Genomic DNA, 24,920 nt, shown 5'->3' on the forward strand with positions numbered 1-24,920 from the left:
GTTTAACCATTGTTGGTAAGTTTGGGGTACTAAAGGTCAGTATTATGTTCTGTGTTGGCTTTAATTCTCCACCTTTCCAGATTAATATTCTTTTTACATGTATTACTCTTTGATCTGTCAATTCTTGCACAATTTCATCCTCTGATAATGAGGTCTGACTTTACTAAAACTCCTTTGGATGTATTCAGAGTGGCATGGGGCATTATTTTCATGGTAAATCTGCAAAAAGAAATTAATTTATTTTGCAGATTTCCTGTGTTCTTTAAAAGGTGAAATGAAAAATAGATTTTTTGATTTATTTTCTTTTGAAGTGAAGCCAATGACGTTAGATCATGGATGTGATGTCGTGTTTGCTAGAGAATTAATTCAAAAACTAGTTGAATGAAAATGCAACGAAGAATGTAAATATAAATTTGAAAAGGTGGTATGGCTAAGTTGTAGGGATCAAAAACAATGTGGTCTAAAATGTGGTCTAACAGTGTGGTCTAAAATGTCCAAAGTACTTCTTTGTTTTCCAACATCTTATATGGTTGCAAGTGGCTTTAGTTCATAAAATATTAACAAAGGAAAGAAACAGAATTGATATATGTTCAAGAGGAGACATTAGAATTAAACTTACTGACATCATACCTTTTAGCTAAGAAGCATCAGGCTCAGGGATCCCATTGAATAAAAAGAGTAAGTATAAAGTATTTTCTTCTTTAAAATTTCATTGGGGGCAATTAGGAAAAAAAATTGTTCAAAAAAGCCCTTTAGGGGACGATGATTAAAAAATGGTTGCAGCACTGGTTTAAAGTAAGGATGCGGTTTTTCTAGTGGTTCCCATTCTTATATACATATAATCATTTTGCAGCTGTCACTTGTAGCAATTTTAGCTGCACACACTTCAAGAAGATCTCATTACAAGATCATGATTTTTGATAAGCAGTGTATTAATGTATTGGAACAACTGTATTTGAAAAGCAACAATGTGGGGATTTCAAAGGAGCTGTTCTGAATGCATGTCAAGTTCCTAGCAGGATGTCTCCAGAACACAACCCACTTAACTGACTATTAGCCCCCCCCCCCCAAAGCCACTTTGAATAAAGATGGATGACATTATACCTGTAGACTTTTACTGGTGTACTGCATTATCAGAAAGTGTGGTGTAGGTTCTTATCTCATATTTCTCCCATATTTTGTTTAGTTTATGTGTCCATCCTCTCAACCCACAACAAAGTCCACTATCCTAAAAATACACTCACGGGTGAGGCACCAGGGCTATCCAGGTATCATGCCCATACCTTTTCCAGCCATGAAGGACCATGAAAGTCATACCACTGTCATGGTTGACTCGTTAAGGCGAACCCACCAGCCAATATCATGTGGGCAAGCCATCCTAGAACCTTCTGTCTTGTTGAAGCAAGGGTCAAAGTGATATGTTGAAGCTGGGCCCCTCCATCACCAGGACCTCCTGACACCCAAATTTCCATGGGTCACTGCATATGACAAACATACCAGATTCCAATGGTGTTAGCCTATAACCTAACCTAGGATGTGGACAATGACCTGAAAAACCAGCTGCATCACTGAAAGGTAAGCTCACCACATACAAGTCCACAGGTCAAAGGGCCAAGAACATGAATCTCACACAGTAGGTTTGGTTTCTTGGAAAGATATATAAAAAATAAAATGGGAAAGCAGATACCAGATTATTCTGAAAATTAACTTACAAAACAGCATGGGGAGGAACTATAGCCTGGATATGACCACTGTGAATATGCCTCTTGACACCACCCATCATTTATTTAATTTCAATCCCATTAACAACAGAAGCAATTTTTCAAATGTTTTTTTGCTTATATGTAAAGTATATCAATTTTTTTAAACAACAAAAATTTGAAACTAATCTCTAAGCATAAGCACACTACATGCCAGCTTGTGGTGCTACTTTTAATATTCTGGTTATTATGTAATAAACTACAAATTACCTTTCAGTAAGACAGATGAAATCTGATCAGTACTGACCTGGTTATGACTGATGATTAACACTGATCGACTAGGAAGTCAGTTATATAGTTGATCTATCATAGATTTCCCCCTACCAAAAAGACTACAGAAATCTATGATGGATATTAACAAACTGAACAATTTATAAACATTATCTCTATGTAAAAATGCAATGCAAAAAAAAAAAAACCAGAAATATTCCCATTAGTCCACTAATCTTGTTTTGTGCAAACACCAATCATTAATTCTGCACCTGATACATTAATCACTAATAAACTACAAACTAGCTTTTAGTAAAATGGAGGTGAAATATGATCAACAGTGACTAGCAATGATCAACACTACTGGGAGATTAGCACGAAGACTAGCAGAATCTACAACAGATATTTCGGTATTGCACAATTTATAGGCATGTCTCACTTCGAGGTGAAAGTAAACTTTCTAATGTTTTAATACTAAAATTCCAGTCCCTTCTTTGCATCCAAACTAATCAGTACTTCTGATTTGCATGTGCCAGGACACACACACACACACACACACACACACACACACACACACACACACACACACACACACACACACACACACACACACACACACACAATTAGAAACAAATGCCTACCTTGATTCTGCAACTAATTCATAAAAATGTTCATATAATGACCTCTGGAGATCACCTGGGGATTCTCGCCAAACCTATAGTTTTGGAAACAACTGGTTAATTGAAGAATCAACTTGATCTATTTCTTAGTGTATTTTAATAATTTCTAAATTACTATGCAAAATTACTATTAATATATAACTAATAGCATTCAATTGAATTTAGTTAAATAAATGAAACTTGAATAATCACGATTATGCAAAAAATGCAATTAAAATATTATTAAAAGCAGCTATGAGATTTAAGAAAGTATCTGGTTGAACATTAAAATATTGAAAGAGAGAATCATAGTCATTTTTTATTTGAAAAGTTAAATTGCAATGGAAAATCGGAATTACATATCAATAAAAATAAAGTAAGATAAAGCATACAATTAAAGTTCTATAGGTTTTTTTGTATTTTTGGGAAAATCATAAAAAAAAAAAAAAAAAGCACTTGAAGAAAAAGTTGAGGTATAGCTGAGTATGCACACATACTTTTTGTAAGTCAAACTAGGGTTCCAAGGTCCTACATTTTTTTTGGTTGATTTTACTGTTTAGATTTTTAATTTGCCTGTAAGGAGGTTTCTTCCCCTTTTTTTTCTTTTTATGATAAAAATCATGTTTTAAATGTCTCGGTAAAATAGTTAAAAGTTGGTTGCTAACACAACCATTGAATAATTTTTGATAGAATGAGTAAAGAATTACAGTCCATTAGTCCTCCCAAGAAAAAGAAGAAATTGCAGTATAAACAAGTCTACTTAAAGAAGTGGGAAGAAACTTTTGCATGGGTGACTCCAGCTTCTTTAGAGGATCGTGCCTACTGAAAATTCTGCAACAAGAATTTTTCTATCAGTCATGGGGGTCAATTTGACGTTAAGCAGCATGCACAATACAAAGGGCAACAACAAAAAGAAAAGGGAAAAGAGAAAAGGGTGCAAACAAGTTATCAAGCTATTCTGTTAGTTTTAAAAAACTAAAATATGAAAGTGTGACAGCATGTGAACTAGGGTTAATATACCACAATGTGAAACATAATCATAGTTATAATAGTTTGGACTGTGGTAACAAACTAGCATCATTTTTATTCCATGATTCCGATACTGCACCAAAATTGTGTTGTGGAAGAAAAAAATCAGAACTGACAGTTAAAAATGTTCTAGCTCCTAAAAGTGTAGAAGACTTTGTGGACATTCTTAATGATCCAACTAAATGCAGTCAGTTCTTTTGTGTTGCTACAGATCCTTCAAACAAGGGCAGCAGAAAGCTTTTCCCCCCATATGCATTAGATATTTTGATCCTACTAAAGATATACCAGGGATCCTGGTCAAAAAGCCCCGTCCGCATCAGGGAAATAACAAAATTCTTTAGTCTCTTAATGTTTTAGAGGATTTTTATTATTTTTTTTTATGTTTTAATATTAGTTTTTAAAGTATTACGAGTATGGATTCACTATGTATTTATTTGGTGACAAATCATTTAAATTGTTTTTAAAATACAGATGTACTGTATTCTCTCGCTCAAAGATTGGGACGGTGATTCAATGTATTTTGGGGTCCACGGGTCTCCAATTCTGGTGTACATTGGGAAGCTGATCTTGTCTACAAGGGAGTGGAATACATGTAATCTATTTGTATAATTATTGAACTACAGAGAGTATCACTGAAGTGTTCTAAAAGAGGTAAATCTTCCTCTTTTAGAACACTTCAGTTCATAGAGGTAAATCTTCCATTTCTAAACCAGTTATCAATAAAAGTCAAATGCCCTTTTCCTCAAGTATGGTTACATAACATTATAACACAAGAGAACCTGAAAGTCTCATTTCTTCATACTGTTGAATTTATGTTGTAGAATCTGCATTTATAATGAAATTAAGAATATATCCCATGTAACAGTCACACACAAACGTAAAGAACTTAATCAAAGCAATGACACTTTGAAGGAGTATACTGCCTGAATTTTAACCTTCCTTTCTATATCACAATGCTCTCATCAATGTAAAGAAATTGATATGGAATCAACAATTTTTGAAAATTTATTTTTAAATTTGTCATAACATCTGAACATAAAGCCAGCCTCATTTATTTATTTATTTATTTTTTTGTTTTTCATTTATGACAGAAATGCATCATAAAAAGCAATAATAAAAATCAATCCTCAGAAAATGCTTCTCTGAAACATGTCTTTATGATCACTTAGATTTAATGACCAACATTCATTCACTATATTTTCAGAGTCCAAAATAGCATTATTATTGCAAAGAAGAAAAAAAAAGTATACATTTCTGCAACTATAGTATCATACCACTTACATTACATAGTTTTGATTTTTCTTAAACTGTACAACTTCCTACACAGTAGAGTAGGTCTGTTGTATGGAGTATTCTGTTTTGCCTTGTATGTGATTTGCTGCAAAAATACGATGCCATGTAAGGTAATATAGTAGTTCGCTGATCATCATTTTTTTTACTGTTGGAGGAGATTTGCTGATTTTGTTTTCCATGGTAAGACTGAGCCATGGCGTCTTTATTATTGAGAATTTAATCGCACTTCCTTGAATATATCAGACAGTGGGGGCATGAAGCGAAATGTCGATCTTGGATATAGAAACACGGACGTCTTGCGCTAGCAGCCATATTGTGTTTATCTTGAAGTGAACTTAAAAAAATCTGTCCCTTATTAATGGTTATCTATCAAGTAGTGAAATAAAACAGTTGATACAGTTTTGTTGAAGCCAGTTTTAGTAAAATCATATGCATGTTGTGATCAGGTTATGCAGCCTTAATGTAATTTGAAATTAAGTTCCATTGCTGGATTAATTTCCACATTAAGTCATCTTTGGTAAATGAGGAAAATGAAAAGGTAAGTACTGTACGTTTGGGAATGAGCTATTATTATTTTTAAATAAAAACATGTGATACACCTATTAATTTAATTAACTTAATAAAATCATATTTTATATGTGATTTGTGATTATCGAAATGACTCATTGCATTCTGACTATCACTTTCCCTATCGATATCAATGCCAGTTTTGCAGAATAATTATATTAATAGTGTCATTGTTATATAAAAAACATTGCATAAGAAGCAATATGATCGAATTGGTTTCTTATATTAATGACAGGGAAAAAAGTAGATGGCAAGTAGCTGAAGGTAGTCCGTAATTGTGTTTAGAGCGTTATATTAAAAAAGACATTTAACGTGATTTATTCAGCTAGTAAATAAAAATTTTAAGAAATAGAATAGGTGGGGTTAGCAGGGATAAAATTTAAGGAAATTAGTTGTGCATATCAATCTGATCAGATTTGATTTCATTTGTTGTAGTCGTAGAGTCACGTACGCGGATCCTGACATGCATATTGCAAGATTGTGATATACTTTCCACAAAATGTGCACGGCCTCTTGTTATCTGCTGCATTATTGGAATTACGACAAAGCTGTTAAATTCTCTTGCCCCATACGTACAGAGTATCAACTTAAATTTATTTATTACTTTCATTCTGCCGGCCCTCAATGGAGATAAGAATTTCATTTACGGAGGAGACATTTATTTTAACGTCATTTAAAGCTTCATAATCTTACAATTTTAAGACTGATGGAACTAAAAAGTAAATATTGTTACAGGGAAGAAAAAAATAAATTTTTAGCTGCATTTTCAAAGAAATTTATAGAGTGGTTATGAAAACCCAATATGAATAAGGAATACGTTGGCAGAGTGGTAATTCTCAAGGAATACATCCATAAGGATGTATTCCTGTGAGAATTACCATGGGGGATGAATCAGATTGGTCCACATAGATGGTTTGACTATTGATGATTCTGCTCAAGTAGTTGATAAACTGAAGGAGTATTTTGTATATACATTCACACATTAGGAGTTATTCAAGGAGGGGAATGCAAGAAGTTTATCAAACTCTAACAGGGAGCTAAGTGATTTTGTGATAACTGAGAGTAAAGTGGAGGAGAAATTGTTGAAGTTAAACATAAAAAAGGCACTTGGGGTGGATGGAATCTATCCAGTTATATTGAAGAAGGCAGCGGGGGAAGTTAGAAAACACTTAGTTATATTTATGAGAGCATACTTAGATTCAGGAGAGGTCCCCATGGAATGGAAATGAGCAAATGTATCCCCAATTCACAAAGGGGATTCAAAGTGTGACACAAATAATTATAGACCTGTTAAAGGTTGTCTACCTTCAACTATCTGATAGTTGATGTGAATTCTGGTCCACATATGTGGGCGTGGGTTCGAATCGCACTTCTGACAAAATATTTTTTAATTTTTCTTAACTTCTGTTTCAGGGAAAATAATGGAGTCACTGATTAAAGAGGTGATATAGGATCACCTAGACAAGACTGAAGTGATACTTCAGGCACAGCATGGGTTTGTTAAGGGAAAGTCTTGTCTGACAAATCTGATAGGATATTATGATGTGGTTACAAAGGAACTGGATGCAAAAAATAATTTTAATATCATATACTTGGATTTCGGGAAAGCTTTTAATACTGTTTCATGTGGATGACTGCTGTACAAATTGGAGAGGTATGGCATTAAGGGCAAGTTGCTACAATGGATAAAGGGATGGTTGAGTGGGAGATGGCAGAGAGTGGTAATAAATGGACATGCTCTACATGGACTAATGTTAAAAGTGGAGTTCCCCAGGGTTCGGGGCCCATTATTGTTTTGTGTATAATGCTGGGCCCATTATTGTTTTGTGTATTTATCAATGATATCGATGAAGGTATATCAGGCTTAATGTCCAAGTTTGCAGATGATACAAAGGTTGGCAGGGTTGTTAATGACATTAAAGACAGTATGCTACTGCAACAGGATCTAGAAAAGTTAGGCAGATGGGCTGAGAAGTGGCAACTGAAGTTTAACATTGACAAATGCAAAGTACTGCATATGGGTAGCAGTAACCAAAGAGCAACATACCAACTGTGTGGTACTACACTCAGGGAGGTGGAGAATGAAAAAGACATGGTGGTAATTGTGCAATCAGATATGAAGTTCTCTGAGCAGTGCAGACGGGCGGCCAGAGCAGGTCATGGAGTTTTGTCAATGAAATATAGGAATTATGCTAGCAGAGACAAGGAGATGATTATCCCCTTGTAATAAGGCAGTGGTCAGGCCACACCTTGTATACTGCATACAGGTCTGGAGGCCTCATTTTAGGAAGAACGTAGAGTTGGTAGAACGAGTACAGAGAAGGGCAACAAGATTGGCGAGAGGAACAATGGGGTTCTCTTACCAGGATAGGCTTAAATTCTGTAAGTTGCAGCATCTGGAGACTAGGCACCTGCGAGGTGATCTGATTGAGGCGTATAAGGCCTTGAACGGTTTGAGCAGTCTCAATACTGACGGGATACTTCTGCTTGCTCAGACTAAGAACCTGAGGGGACATAGATTCAAACTGAGGAAAGACAGTTGTAGAATAATTGTGCAGAAGTTTGGCTCTAGCCAGCTAGTAGTTGATTGCTGGAACAAATTTCCATCTGTTGTTGTGGAAGTTGATAGCTTATATAAATTTAAAACTGAACTAGACAAACATTTGGAGTGACTGGATGGGGAAAATGGGAAGGGTTTTTTTTTTTGGCTGATGCTGTATAAGTTTGCTTTCTTGCATCATATGCCTCAACTAATGCTAATAAATTCTATCGATTAAACATCATTCTGACTTGGATACTGCTCAAAAAAGCAATGTTTCTCCAAATTAAATCATTTTTTTGCTTTCTTAAAAAATATTAAAAATATTGTTTAATTTATAAAAATTTATGTTCCTAAAAAGATTTGATTTTTAAAGATTTACTTCATAAACCAACATTATACGTTATTAATACATTCACTAAGAGAAATTAGACAGGGGTTCGAGCCCGTCACCACCAAATACTGAGGATGCGGAAAGGTCAGGGAATGACCACCGCATATCCCGGAGCAATATGGTCTTAGTTGCTAATGCTCCTAAAAACCAAATAACTAACTAACTAAGAGAACATAAGAAAAATAAATAAATAAAAAAAAATTTTAAAAAATGGTTTGAAATTGGCTTATTTCCAGTGGAGCATCAGAAGTGTGTTTTTCATTTTAAATTCACACAATTTACATATTTTTTAAAGTTGTAAATCATCAGCTACCTTATTATCGCTTTTTCTTGTGCGCCAACATCCACTACATCTATTTCACTTTTAATCTCAATACCACCTTACTGTCTCTTATACTTAAAGGTATATACAGTTTTGGAATCCCAAAACTGTAATACCTTTAAGTTTTTTTGTGATTAACATCATGGTGATTAACACCATGATGTTAATCACAAGTTTCAACACACTATGGCAAGTATGATCCAGGAAGTAGCAAGAGATAAGGAAATCAGCAGCATATACAGCAATATCAGTATATTATTGCTATCAAGTTTAATGTTATCACAAACAGAGCAGTATTAAAGTACGGAAACCATGTAAGACCCCTTCTCTCTGAATGACATTTTGTGAAATAATAGCTTGTATCTGAGTTGGAAACATAAGCAACTGCAGAAAGTTTTGGATAAACTTGGGGAGAAGTCCTCTCAATGTGACATAATACGGAGCACAAAATATGAGTTATCATATGCCTTTACAATGCTTTGGCATTGTAAAGGCATTTGATAAGACCAAAGGATTTTTTTGTAATAAAGGCATTTCAACGTAGAAGTATAATGTTCACCAGTCTCTTTGAAAGCAACGCTGCAATGGATTTGAAGATTATGTATATCTAGGGTTACCAGGTGTCTGGTTTGAACCTGAACAGTCTAGTGCAGGGGTGGCCAGCAAGACAACCTTTGAGAGCCACAATAGCATTAGCAAGGACACATGACACAAAAAAGCAAGCTTATATAGCATCAGCCAAAAAAAAAAAAAAAACCACACACACAGATCCTTCTCATTTCACCCATCCACTCGGCTCCAAATGTTTGTCCAGCTCCGCCTTGAATCTGTTTAAGCTATCAACTTCCAAAACAACAGATAGAAGTTTCTTCCAGCAGTCAACCATCTGCTGGCTAAAGACAAACTTCCACACATCTATCCTACAACTGTCTTTCCTCAATTCGAATTTATGCACTCTCAGGCGATTATTCTGAGCAAGAGGAAGAATCCCATCAGCATTGAGCATACTCCAACCATTCAAGGCTTTATACACCTCATTCACATCACCTCGCAGGTGCCTAGTCTCCAGACACTGCAATTTGCAAAACTTAAGCCTTTCTTCATAAGAGCAACCCTTTGTCCCATTCACTAATCTTGTTGCCCTTCTCTGTATTCGTTCCAACAGATCTATATCCTTCTTAAAATGAGGCCTCCAGACTTGTATACAGTATGCAAGGTGGCCTGACCATTGCCTTATACAAGGGGATAATCACCTCCTTATCCCTGCTAGAAAAATTCTTGTATATCATTGACAAGACACCACAAGCTACTCTTGCAGACTGCAGACTCTGCATTGCTGAGAAAACTTCATATCTGCCTGCACAATTATCCCCAGGTCATCAGTTGATACATTACTCTGGGGTTACTGGGCGCCTCCATAGCCAGGTGGGAAGGAGCAGCAGTGCGTAGCACATGCTTCTTGATTAGACCGGGATTCGAGCCCGTCACCACCAAATACAGAGGATGCGGAAAGGTCAGGGAATGACCACCGCATATCCTGGAGCAATATGGCCTTAGTTGCTAATGTTCCTAAAATCCAAAAATAACAATAACTCTGGGGTTACTGCTTCCCATATGCAGTACTTTTCATCTGTCAATGTTGAACTTCAGTTTCCACCTCTCAGCCCATCTGCTCAACTTTTCTAGATCCTGTTGCAGCAGCGTACTGTCATTAGTGTCATTAACAACCCTGCTGACCTTTGTATCATCTGCAAACTTGGACATTAAGCCTGATATACCATCATGAACATCATTGATGAATACAGAAAACATCAATGGACCAAACACTGAATCCACTAATAACATTAGTCCACGAAGAGCAGTGTCCACTGATTACCATTCTGTCTTCTCCCACTCAACCATCCCTTTATCCATAGCAGCAATTTGCCTCCAACGCCACACTGCTCCAATTTGTGCAGCAGTCTTCCATGTGCAACACATTGGAAAGAGCTATATAATAAAATGCATAAATATGTTTCCACAAGCCAATGGCTTCATCTTTCATGCATAGCATCTCTATGACAAAAGTCTTTAGACACGTGTGGTTCAATCAGTTTTTTACAGTGCATGATCTAATTTGTGTGAACGTTATTAGTTTCTTTTTAAGTGAGACCCTTTAAAAGTTACTATGCCATCTGGCAGAAATATGAAGACGAGAATACGGGATTTAAGGCAGAGTGGAAAGAGGAGTTTGTTTTTGTGGAGAGAAATGGTAAACCAACTTGTATTTTGAATCAAGCAACATTTTTACAGTTCAAGGCCAGTAATTTTAAGTGCCATTATGAAACGAATCACAGTTCTTTCACCCAACAATTTCCTACCAGTTCCATGTAAAGGTGAATTAAAATATTGTCTTTAAAAGAAAAATTTAATCGTCAAACCAAGTTTACATCAATGTTTATTAAAGCATATGTAACAACAGAGGCTGGATTTATTTTGGCCTTCGATAACGCTTTGGCAAAGCAACTCTACATGGAAAGAGAGTTCATCAAGAAAAATATTGCTCAAGTAATTTCAGTTTTAGACCCAGAAAATAGAAAACTGCGTAAAATGATTGAACAAATCAATGCAGCCAGACATGCAGTGGAAAGATGAATTTCTGTAATCAGTGCTGACATCATAAATAACTTGTAACATGATATATAAAGAATTGCTCAGTACTGATTCTGGCCCTGGACGAATCTACAGACATTGAAGAGAAACCATAACTAGCCATATTTGTTTGTTTTGTAACAAATAATCTTGACATGAAAAAACTATTAGATCTGACTGCTTTGAAGGATACAACTTGAGCTTCAGACATAAAAGGAGCACTTGATCTTGCGCTTGGAATCCGATTAAGAAGACAGTCGGTGTTGCAACTAACAGCATCCTGGCTATGAGAGGTGCCAATAAAGGACTTGTGGGACTTTTAACTGCTGATGCATTTTTTTTCTGATTTTATCCCTGTCCATTGCATTATTCATCAAGAACACACAACTAAATATTTTAAATATGAACATGTTATGGAGGTAGTTCTGAAAATTAACTACATATGCTGTTATTTGGTTTTTTAAGAGCATTATCAACTAAGGCCATATTGCTCCGGGAATATACGGTGGTCATTCCCTGACTTTACCGCATCCTCCGTATTTGGTGTGGACGGGCTCGAACCAACTACATATGCTGAAGCACCAAAACACATCGACAGTGCAAAGCCTCCATGGAAGAAATGGACAACGATCAGCTTCCAGGTGATATATCGTGGTCCTGTTTAGTAAGGTGGCTCTCGGTAAGTAATGCTCTAACAAAGTTCATTCACTTGGAGCTAATCAAACAATCTCTCAGAGAAAAAGGGAAATCTTTCCCTAACTTGTGGATGCCCAGTGGTTAATAGATATGGCATTTTTCACAGATATTGTTCAGAATTTACAATCATTAAATATATCTCTGCAAGGACAAGTAAAACTTATTTCTGGTCTAGCACAAAGTGTGTTCAGCTTCCACAACAAACTGAAACTCTTCAAGAAGGACCTGGTTTCTAAAACCTTCACTCATTTCACTTGTTTGAGTAAAAATTTGCAAACTCTACCTGGATTTGAAATAATAACTAGAGACTATGCATGAAAGTTACTCGGACTGGCAGAAGAAATTAATGACAGATTTTGTGATTTATGAGCACTTAAACTATCATTTGCATTTTTGAAAAATTTTTTCTTGTTGACATTATGAAGAATGGCTGTCCCGTCTCACTGCCAATTGCTGGGGATACAGCAGCTGTAGAGTTGGAGCTACTGGAGCTTCAAGAGGATAAATGATTACAACTAGAAGGAGGTGGCTGCTTGACTATTGAGTTTTGGAAGCAGGTTCCAGAACAAAAATATCCTAAAACAAGAGTGTGTGTACAGTTATGTTTGTTAGTTATTTGGTTTTTAGGAGCATTAGCAACTAAGGCCATATTGCTCCGGGGATATGCGGTGGTCATTCCCTGACCTTTCCGCATCCTCCATATTTGATGGTCACGGGCTCGAACCCCGGTCTAATCAAGAAGACTGTGCTACGCACTGTTGCGCCTGCCCACCTGGCTACGGAGGCGCCGTGTGTGTACAGATATTAATCTCTATTTTCATATGACATATCTTGAGTCTTTGTATTCAACACTTAATTTCAGCAGCTAACTGCTAAGATGAACAACACCCATAAAGCATCAACAAGCAAACCTAATATGTAAATACCTTCTGTACTGTCTGTCAGAATTAGTATTTTGAGAAATTTGTGTACTTTTTTTATATTTTTGAAAAAAACTTTGTAACAAAAAATATGCTTACTAAAAAAATAAAGTTATTATTTTTAAACTTTAATCAGTGTTATATATATTAAATTTTGATATATATAAAATCAAAATATATCCACATGAGAGCCACACCACAAGCCTGTGCAAGCTGCATGAGGCTTGCAAGCCGTGCTATGGCCACTCCGGTCTAGTATTTCAGTTTACTGTTTGGCGATCAAACTGATTACATAGCAAGGCTGTAAATGTCTCATATTTTCTAATTGAGCGAGTTTCATTATCATTTTATTTAGTTAAGAAAGGGAGGAATTACTGCTATGATGTCTTGTAGAACACGTCTGTGCTGATACTCTCCATTGTTGAATCCAATATACAAATATACAAAGTCAATGACCCAATGCACCCCGGAATCGGAGGCCTGCAGACCCAAAGCCCGATGTAGACAGGGCTTTGACCAGAATCACGATCAAAGGAAAGTGAAAATGCGGGTATTGCGATGGACTTTATAGCATAGAGATTAGTTGCAATCTTGGTGCATACAACTAATCCCCATGCTATAAATTCCATCACAATACCCATGTTTTCACTTTCTTATGATCCCGACTCTGGTTGAAAAGAGCTGTCTGCTTCGGGTCCACTGGCCTCTGCTTCTGGGGTGCATTGGATCATTGATTTTGTCAAAGAGGGTGTGGAATACATGTAATCTATTTGCATAGTGGATTCAACAACGGAGAGTATCAGCACAGAAGTGTTCTACAAGATATCACAGAGGTAATTCCTCCCATTCTTAACTAATTGAAATATAACGTATAATGTATTGAGCCATTTCAGCTCTGATATTCATTAATTATCATTTTATATGCTTGTTAGTTTAATTTCACTTACATAAAAGTTTTCATTATAGTTGTTTTCTTGAGTTTACTGATACTATGCTGCTGCAACAGGATCTCGAAAGGTTGAGCAGATGGGTAAAGTTCAACATTGACAAATGTAAAGTACTACACATGGGAAACAGCAACCCCAGAGCAACGTATCAACTCTGTGGTACTACACTGACAGTGGTAGAGAATGAAAGGGACCTGGGGATGGTTGTGCAGGCAGATATGAAGTTCTCTGAGCAGTGCAGACGGGCTGCAAGGGTAGCTCATGGTGTATTGTCAATGATATATACGAATTTTTCTAGCAGGGATAAGGAGGTGATTATTCCCTTGTATAAGGCAATGGTCAGGCCACACCTAGAGTACTGTATACAGGTCTGGAGACCTCATTTCAAGAAGGATGTAGAGCTGCTGGAACGAGTACAGAGAAGGGAACAAAGGGGTGCTCTTACGAAGAAAGGCTTAAGTTTTGCAAATTACAGTGTCTGGAGACTAGGCACCAGCGAGGTGATCTGATAGAGGTGTATAAAGCCTTGAATGGTTTGAGCATGCTCAATGCTGATGGGATTCTTCCTCTCGATCAGAATAATCACCTGAGAGGGCATAAATTCAAATTGAGGAAAGACAGATGTAGGATAGACGTGCGGAAATTTGCCTTTAGCCAGCGGGTGGTTGGTTGGTTGCACAGACGTCCATCCCTTGTCGTGGAAGTTGATAGCCTAAATAAGTTTAAAGCTCAGCTGGACAGGTATTTTGAACGAACAGAGGGGTGAAGTGGAAGTGGTTTTTTTTTTTTTTTTTTTGGCTGGTGCCGCATAAGCTTGCTTTCTTGCATCAAATGCCTCTACTAATGCTAATGCTAAAAAGCATGATTTTCTATATATCAAATATGGAAATTTATTTATATTTTTACCAATTTGGATAATCAAACTTCAATCTCTGAGTTTACTGGGTGTGTACAAAGCATTCATTACTACATCAATCAAAACAAGTTAATGAATGTTGTTTAAGAAAGAGAGGCACCTCCGTAGCCAGGTGGGAAGGAGCGGCAGTGCATAGCACACACTTTTTGATTAGACCAGGGTTCGAGCCAGTCACCATCAAATAAGGAGGATGCAGAAAGGTCAGGGAATGACCACCACATATTCCCGGAGCAATATGGCCTTAGTTGCTAATGCTCCTAAAAACCAAACAACAACAACATTAAGAGAGAGAGACTGCCAATAAACGCATCAACAGCTTCACATGAACCTGCAGGTAGTAAAATCTTCATACATTCTATAAAATAAAATTGTTAAATTCTTCCATCAATTAGTTTCTCCATAAATGGTAGTGGTCAATGAAATTATCATTAAGCAATAGCATTCAGAAACTATTCAGCTTAATCATTTAATTCTTCACGTTATGTGTAATAAGTAAAGTTATTCAGCATAGCATTGCAGTCAAACTGCAACACAAATTTTGTCAAATTGCAAGTCAACCTATATACTTGTACATGTTTCACTTTCAGAGAAATGTCCCTTTCTCACACAGACAACAAGAAAATATTGATGCAACTTAATATTCTCACCATGCCATATTATTCAGCCAGATCAGATCCAGAACTGCAGTCATAAATTGTTATAAAACAGTAGAAAAAAAGCATTATCAGACACCATCACTGGACTAAACACAATGAGGTACTAACACTTGCTTGCTCATTCAAATTTACTAAAGAGATTTTTATCGTAAATTTTAAAACTCATTCATTTTTGTTGATAACTTCAGGCATTACCACAGAAAGGACATACAATACCAGGTAATAAAAACAAGAAGCATTATTTTCAAGTGTTTATTGATGCAAACAGTGTTGAGCTCCTCTTGATTTTAAGTTAGAAAATGGAAGTTTGCATTTTGCAGTCTGTGACATTAATACTGATACATTCTATATTTTTATTATTATTTGTTTAATTCTTAAAAAATGAAATTGATATTACACAATTTGTGTGACTTTATACTTCATTTTTTTTTTTTTTTTTTTTTTGCAAACAATTTTAGTTATGTATTTGTACTTACTTATGCATGATTTACTTTTAAAAATTTTTAAAAATTTCCAAAGGGAAAAAAAAAAAAAAAAAAGAAAATGAAATATTTTAGTTTTGATGTTTGTTTTTGGTAAGCAATATTAACTAATCATTTTTAGCTTTTAATATGTTTCAGGGCTAAACATCCCCCCCCCCCCCCCAAAAAAAAATAAATGGTCCTGAACCACAAAAATATTTGACAACTAATACTACATAAACAAACCAAAGAAAGAAAAATTAAAGTGATAAATAAATTAAAGTGATTTTAGAAATAAATTCACAACAACGCAATTTCTCAATGTGTCAAATACTGCACATCACTTAATTATAAATATTAATGTGTAGAATGTTATATAGCACTATTCTTATATTTTCTGGTATAAAAACAGATATGTATTAAAAAAATTTGGTATATATTACAGCTGAATCTGCATATAAATAATCACGACTTAATTTTTAAAAAATTTATTTGGTAATTCATTTCACCTCTAAATCACAGAGCATGTCTTCAAAGGCTGAAGGATTAGGAATTACTGTAGTTTCACGACCACTATCAACTGTCCCAACAAGAGAAAATGTGAGATGCAAAATATGGCTATTCAACAGATGCTGTTTTTTCTTTAATAACATAGCCAAGGTCTGAAAATTAAAAAAAACATAAGTATAAAATATATATTTAATATTTTAGGAAGTAAAAAACAGTTACTATTTATTTTTCTAATTATTAATTTATTCTTTTTTAAATTATAATCAGCACCATGAAATTATAATAATTATTGCACTAGTTCAAAATTAAGTTAGAAAATGGAAGTTTGCATTTTGCAGTCTGTGACATTTTCGTCACAGGTTCAGAACATGAAAGTTGTTTAAAAAGCCAATAATATCACCTTGCACGTAATACCAATTCTGTCCAATTAAAGTTTGCTGAATTAATCAATCCTGAGCTATAACACAGTCACAGTTAAAGTATTACTGTAGTTTGTTTGTTATTTGGTTTTTAGGAGCATTAGCAACTAAGGCCATATTGCTCCGGGAATATGTGGTGGTCATTCCCTGACCTTTCCGCATCCTCCGTATTTGGTGGTGACGGGCTCGAACCCCGGTCTAATCAAAAAGCATGTGCTACACACTGCTGCTGCTCCTTCCCACCTGGCTACGGAGACGCCATATTACTGTAGATAATGCGGAATTAGACTGTATACATCACATATATGCAGTCTAATTTGTGTGTCAGAAGGATGGGCGGGGGACAGATAACCATATCACACACACAACAAAAAACACTGAACTGCAACTAGAGGCATATCAGGAGGAGGGTGAGCCATGAGGGCCATCTGACCTGGGCCTCAAAAGCATAAAGAAACCTCCAATAGTTTTCAAACAGACTTCAGTATTTAGTACATTAGCTCAGAACAAGTCTGGAAAAGAATTTATTAAATAAAAATTCAGGGCTAAAGCCTCAAGACTGGGAAAATTTACAGACTTTAGTGCAATGCATTATGTCTATGCTCAATAAATCAACTGAAGTTATCATAGTAGCATTGCTTCATTACACATCATATCGTGAATACCTTTGCAATGAGCTGCCGACCAGTTATACTTTAAATAAGTAAAGCTTCCTCAACAGAGAAGATGATTGTTACTATTCTCAGTGGATAACCGCCACCCAGACAGCCATTTCAAGGCTATTTGGCACTTCAATGGTGGGCTGGGAGGTACCCGATGGCAAAACAGCCGACATCCCAGTTGTGAAAATAATTCCACAATGAGAGATACCACCAAATGTCATTTACAGTACGAGAAGTAATGAAATGACGCCACTATAATAATTTTGGTTAATTTATTACATAAAGACATGATGAATTTGCATTAACTTGTATATCTATAAAAATTATATTTAAATTATGTACAAAATTTAAATAAACAAATAAAAACAAAAAGCACAAAGAAAACAAATAGTTTTATACCCCATTTCATTTTCATATATGCCGTAGCCTAGTGGTCAGGCGTGCGGGTGCATAAGTACACATGGCTTGAGTGACCGGGGTTCAAGCCCGTGACTACCGAATACGGTGATGTTTCTTGTGATCTGTCTATCTTGTGAACTCCTCTGACCGTTTGGTCATCCCGGAGTTTAAACAGAAAATTTATTTTATTCATATATATATATATATATATATATATATATATATATAAATTTTTTTTTTTTTTGTTATTATTATTATTAGCCACACAATACAAGGAAGCACAAGGCTTATGCTGCACCAGCCGAAAAAAAAAAAAAAAAAATCCCCGAGTTACCCTGAGACAGAGAGAGAGAGAGAGAGAGAGAGAGAGAGAGAGAGAGAGAGAGAGAGAGAGAGAGAGAGAGAAGTAGACAGGAATCACCAAGAAAGAGAAGAATGATGATATCCAGCTCAGGACCCTGGGTTTGCCAAGCCCATACTCACCAGATGTGAGCCCCTGGGGTTAGCTAGACTGGCAGACCTCCTTGGGACCACTGAGTGTTTAGGGCTGCAACTAATGATCTACTTATTTTTCATGTTTTTATTTAGTGGTACAACAAACATTTAATAAATGCTCTGGTTTCCTTCTGTTATATGACTTAAAAAAAAAAAAAGGGCCTAATACTAATGACTAATACTTATATTACTAATATTTAAATACTAATACTAATGTTAAATATTAATACTAATACAGGCAACCCCCATATAACATGGTACTTCTACAACACGGTTTCGCTCTAACACGATTGATAAAGTGTGGCAATCCTTGCCCAACATGGTACTTATATAACACGGTTTCACTCTAACACAGTTACAGAATTGTGTTAACCCCTCAAAACATTGTATTTTTGAATGGGGGGGGGGGAGAGACTGCTATTACATTGGATGTAATTTAACAACATTTCCATTCTTTTTTGTGAATCCGCACTTTTGGCTTGCTAATAATCATTATGCAAAAAAATCAAAAATAAATTATTGGAAAATCCCCATATTAGGTTCTGTGCTTATGCTTGTTGAACTTGTGAAAAAATCTAGACTTCAAAGTTTTATTACTATTGGATAACGTGACAGGCCATCCAAAAGATTTAAGTCATCCAAATGTTGAATTAATCTTCCTACTGCCTGTACAACTTCATTAATTAGATCAGTGCCTCCGTAGCCAGGTGGGCAGGGGCAGCAGTGCGTAGCACATGCTTCTTGATCAGGCCGGGGTTCGAGCCCATGACCATCAAATACGAAGGATGCAGAAAGGTCAGGGAATGATCACTGCATATCCCCGGAGTAATATGGCCTTAGTTGCTAATGCTCCTAAAAAAAAAAAAAAGAAAAAAGAAAAACCAAATGTTGATCCACTGGAGAAATACTGGCTCAAGTTCCACATTTCCAATCGAAAATTTAAATCTAAATTCAATTGAAAGTTTGGTGAAACTCAATGATTTGCGCTTGATATTTCAAAGGATTTTGAAATACATTACTTATGGATAGCCAATTGTTTTTTTGTAATTGAGTATCCAGTTTTTTCACTGAATACTCACTGCAGTGATGGTAGACTAGGGTGTCTATACATCCCGGTTTATGTGAAACTGTAAGTGTGTCCAAAATTTTTTTTCGGGACGCTTAAATGTCCCTGTTTCTTTTCATGAACAATTTTGCACAAATTTATTTGTTCATAATAAAATATTAGTAGCAGAGTTCGGAGCACTGTCTTCAATTGCGTTGTCAGATGACATCCTGTATGTCGTCTGTTCACTGCCGATTTGCGGCCACCTCACTTTTTTTTTGTCCTCGCCATTTTCCCATTATATAGGAGGTCAGCGTTTTTACTGTTTTGGCATGAAATCTTTTTACGGCTGGATGCCCTTCCTGACGCCAACCCTTACCCTTTATCCGGGCTGGAGATATGTGGTGGTCATTCCCTGACCTTTCCGCATCCTCCATATTTGGTGGTCACAGGCTCGAACCCCAGTCTAATCAGAAAGCGTGTGCTACGCACTGCTGCTCCTGCCCACCTGGCTACGGAGGCGCCATTTGCGGCCACCTCATTACAAACTTTATAATGGTCAAAAAACAATCCATATAATCGAGGAGGTTGTGTCTAGCATTGCTTGGCAGGCCTCTGTTTCTCGTGTAGGCATGTGCGATGTTACATGTTCAGTTTCATTTCACGCAACTTTTAGTTTAAGTTCAGTGATTTGGATATTTGTACGTGTGTTTTCTTCCTTTATTTTCAGTGCACATAGCTCGATCAGTTTATAGAGAAAGATAAGCGAGTGTTTTTGTGTAAGTTTTTTTAAATTAGTTTAAGCTGCATAATAAAAAAAAATTCCTAAACATAAATGTGTTTTCAAAGAGGACTTCCAGAAAGAATGGAGTTTTATAAAAAAAAAAAACGGAAGACATGAAAATGACGCTGAATGCAGAATGTGCTCATGTTTTATCAACATAAGTTACAGTGGGAGATGTGATATCAAAGATCATGTTAATTCGAAAAAACACACAATGAAATTTCAAACAACTACATCATCATCTAAATTGGAACACTTCTTTGTGAAAGAAAATTCAAATGAACATGACAACACTGCCATCGCTGAACTTACGATGGCGTATCATTTAATTAAACATCATCAGTCGTTTAGAAGTGCTGACTGCTCCTCAAGCCTTTTCAGTCAACTTTGTGAGGACTCAAAAATTGCACAATTTTTCTAGTGCACGAATGAAAATAATTGTACTAATAAAGAATATACTGGCTCCTTATTCACTTAACGAAGTTTTAAAAGATGTCAGTAGTACTGAATTCTTTGGAATTTCCGTCGATGCAAGCAACCATAAATCGGAGGAAGTATTTCCATTGTTATTGCATTATTTCAACAAGAAAAATGGTATGTGTGTTAAGCTTCTTAAAATGAATTGTTTATCCGATGGGACATCAGAAACTATCGCCAACTACATCCTTACTTCTCTGAAGGAAAATAATATCCCCAAAGAAAAGTGTATTGCGTTTGGAGCTGACAATACGAATGTTAATTTTGGAGAGATCAACAGAAGAGGCCAATGCAACGTATTTTCTCACCTCCAAAATTTAGTTAATTCCAATATCAAAGATATCGGATGTACAGCACACATAGTCCATAATTCTGCTCAATCGGGAGAAGGAAGACTAGCTGTTGACGTGGAACTGGTAGAAAATAAAAATATTTTCTTACTTTCACACTTACACTGTTCGAACAGAATGTTTAAAGGAATTTTGTGCTACCGTTGATATAGAGTATAAAAAATTACTCTCTCACTCTAAAACTCGCTGATTGTCATTATTTCCTGCCATTGAATGCATTTTTAAAATTTTCGAAGGTTTAAAATATATTTTTTTTATCCGATGAAAAGCCTCCTGTTTTTATTTAGAAATTTTTTAATCATCCATTGGGAGAAGCATATTTCTGGACTGCCCACAGCTTTCTCAGTTTCTTTAATAACCAGATACTAAAAATTGAAAAAGCAAACATAACTATTTTAGAGGTTAAAATAATTGTTGAAGAAACAATTGAGATGTTAGATAACAGAATAGATGATCAATTTCTGCCATTTGAGGCTAGAAAAATTATTCAGTGTGATATGAAAACCAAAAGGTTAATAAGTTTAAAAATGAAAGCATAGATTTTTATTTGACGGCTAAATGTTTAGAAAATTGGTCGAAAACCCTAGAACAATTCCAGTTCTTAAACTGGAAGCTAATGAAAAACATTCCGAAATGGGAGGATATAACAAATTCTCTGGAATCATTTAAAAAAATTGAAATTAAGTTTGATGAAAATTTTAATATATGATCAGTTTGGAGTTTTAAAAAAAATTGCCATAAACGAAATCGAAAATAATAAAGAATGGAATACATTGAGTTGTGTTGAAAAATGGACAACATTACTTAAAAAAATAAAATACCTTGAACAAAACAGCGGGTTTATTAGATTATGTTCATATTTATTTGCAATTCCGGGTCACAACGCCAGCAACGAGCGAATATTTTGTTTAATGGAAATACAATGGACTGACGAGCATAATAGGTTAGAGATAAGTACAGTTAATGCAATTATTACTTGTGTTTTTAATTTGAGGGATTTAAACTGCACAGATTTTAAGAATAAAATTAAAAATAACAAATCTCTGTTAAATACCGTGAAGAGTTCTGCTGAATATATTAATAAAAAATAGTTTTCATATTTATTGCATAAATTTTGTTGTTCACATTTAAGAACTGTATTCTGTTTTTAATTCTACATTTTGAAAATAAAAATGGGAAAAATAAAAAAAAAAAAAGTCTTTTATTAAAAAAAAAAATTTCACACATTTTTTATTATCCCCGCCCAACAGATAACGACACCATAAAATAAGTGTCCCGGTTTTGTGTTCTTCTAAAATGGACACCCTATGGTAGACGGCAAACTGTCTTCCAACTTCGCCATTAATGCTGGTTCTGCAAAGTTCAGTTTTCGAAGTTTAAATAGTTTTATACCATATTTCATTTTCATATATATATATATTTTTTATAGCTAGACTGGCAGACCTCATTGGACCACTGAGTGTTTAGGGCTGCAACTAATAATCTACTTTTTTTTCATGTTCTTATTTAGTGGTACAACAAACATTTCTCCCACTGGTAATATTAATGACCTTCTTCCATTGACTAAAAATCCTATCCATTCTTTCGCTGATGATACACACATAGCATTCTACTTCAAATTAGAAAAACCTTGCCCTCCACAAACAACTTCAACTTAGTATTAATAGTGGGAAATGATGCAAGAAAGCAAGCTTATTTATTATTATTAACTATATGGTGCAAGGAAGCCTGAGGCTTATGCTGCACCAGCCAAAAAAAAAAAAATTCCTGAGTTACCCTGAGAGAAAAAATCTCCAAGAAAGAGAAGAATGATGATATCCAGCTCAGGACCCTGGGTGTGCCAAGCCCATACTGATGAGATGTGAGCATCTGGCGTGAAATTATACAGCATTAGCAAAATAAAAAACATTCCCATTTCACTTACTCATCCCATCCAACAGTTTGGCTAGTTTTTCCTTGAATTTATTCAAGCTATCCACTTACACCACATCAGAGGGAACTTGGTTTCAGCAAACAACCACACACTGGCTAAAGGCAAATTTATGCATATCTATTCTTTAACTGTCTTTCCATATTTAAATTACATTTAATTTAATTAAATGTATTCCCAGCCAAATGTTTAATCTGAGCAAGAGGAATAATCCCATCAGCATTGAGCTTACACAAACCATTCAAAGCCTTAAAAACCTCAATTCAGATCACCTCACAGGTGCCTAGTCTCCAGATGCTCCAATTTGCAGAACTGAAGCCTTTCTTAATGAGAGCACCCCCCTTTGTCACCACTCACTAATCTTGTTGCTCATCTCTGTACTTGTTTCAGCAATACATCCTTCCTAAAATGAGGACTCCAGAACTGTATGCAGTATTCAAGGTATGGCCTAAACATTGCCAAAGAATCATCTGGATCTTGTGAATCGTCATAAACTGTTGTTGTTGTTGTTGTTGTCATTATTATTTAAAGGTTTTAAACATAAGGGCATCAAAGGCTAAGATGTGTCTTTCTAGGTTTCTTTCTTAATGTATAGTAATAGTAATAATAGTAACAGAGGCATGTGATGAAAGAAAGCAAGCATATGAGCTTATGTAGCACAGCCAAAAAAAAAAAAAATTCACACAACCATTCCCTCTAAATGTTTGTCCAGCCCCTCCTTGAATTTATTTAAGCTATCAACTTCAACAACAACAGATGGAAGTTTGTTCCAGAAATTAACCACCCATTGGCTAAATGCAAATTTCTGCACATATATTCTACAACTGCCTTTCCTCGATTTGAATTTATGTCCCCTTAGGTTGGTAATCTGAGCAAGTGGAAGAATCCCATCAGAATTCAGCATACTCAACCCATTCAAGGCCTTATACACCTCAATCAGATCACCTCACAGGTGCCTAGTCTCCAGCTGCTGCAATTTTCAGAACTTAAGCCTCTCTCTCTCTTGCTAAGAGGATCTCTTCATTCCCCTCATCAATCTTGTTGCCCTTCTCTGTACAGACTCAAGCAAATCTAAATCCTCCCTAAAATGAGGCCTCCAGACCTGTAAGCAGTACTCAAGGCGTGGTCTGACCATTGCCTTATACAAAGGGATAATCACCTCCTTTTCACTGCTAGCAAAATTCCTATATATCATTGACAAAACCCCATGACCTGCTCTTGCAGCCTGTCTGCACTTTACTCCCAGGTCTTTTTCATTTTCTACAACCTCAAGTGTAGTACCACACAGACGGCACGTTCCTCTGGGGTTACTTCAACCCACATGCAGTACTTCCCACTGCACAAATTTTCGAGATCCTGTTGCAGTAGCACACTGTCATTAAGAACCCTGCCAACCTTTGTATCATCTGCAAACTTCAACACTAAGCCTGATATACCTTCATCAATATCAGTGATAAAAATACAAAACATCAATCGGCCCAACACCAAATTCTGTGGAACTCCACTAATAACATTAGTCCACAAAGAGTAGTGCCCATTGATTACCACCCTCTGTCTTCTCCCACTCAACCACAATTTTATCCACTGTAGAACTTTCCCATAATACCATTCTTTTCCAATTTGTACAGTAGACTTCCATGAGCAACAGTGTCAAAAGCTTTCCTGAAATCCAAGTATATGATATCAAAATTATTTTTTGCATCCAGTTCATTTGTTACCATATTGTAGTATCCAATCAAATTTGTCAGACAAAACTTTCTCTTAACAAATCCATGCTGTGTCTGAATTATTGCTGTGGTGTTGTCTAGATGATCTTGCAATGCATCTTTAACCAGTGATTCCATTATTT

The 24,920-nt window shown here is 35.8% G+C and overlaps 1 protein-coding gene across 3 annotated transcripts in view; it reads right to left on the reverse strand.

The window, feature by feature from the left end:
• The window catches only part of bchs (WD repeat and FYVE domain containing 3 bchs), a 1,877,108-nt gene that overhangs the window by 1,178,696 nt on the left and 673,492 nt on the right, over positions 1-24,920 (reverse strand). For all 3 annotated transcript variants that reach the window (XM_090389621.1, XM_090389619.1, XM_090389620.1), the window contains exons 28-29: positions 16,510-16,662; positions 2,612-2,685 (exon numbers count right to left, since the gene is read on the reverse strand). In XM_090389621.1, the coding sequence (XP_090245747.1) occupies positions 2,612-2,685; positions 16,510-16,662 (227 nt within the window). The remainder of the gene's footprint in view (positions 1-2,611; positions 2,686-16,509; positions 16,663-24,920) is intronic.

Source organism: Mastigoproctus giganteus, chromosome 2 (assembly GCF_048544385.1).
Source record: "Mastigoproctus giganteus isolate SK-2022 chromosome 2, ASM4854438v1, whole genome shotgun sequence".
NCBI classification, from domain to species: domain Eukaryota; kingdom Metazoa; phylum Arthropoda; class Arachnida; order Uropygi; family Thelyphonidae; genus Mastigoproctus; species Mastigoproctus giganteus.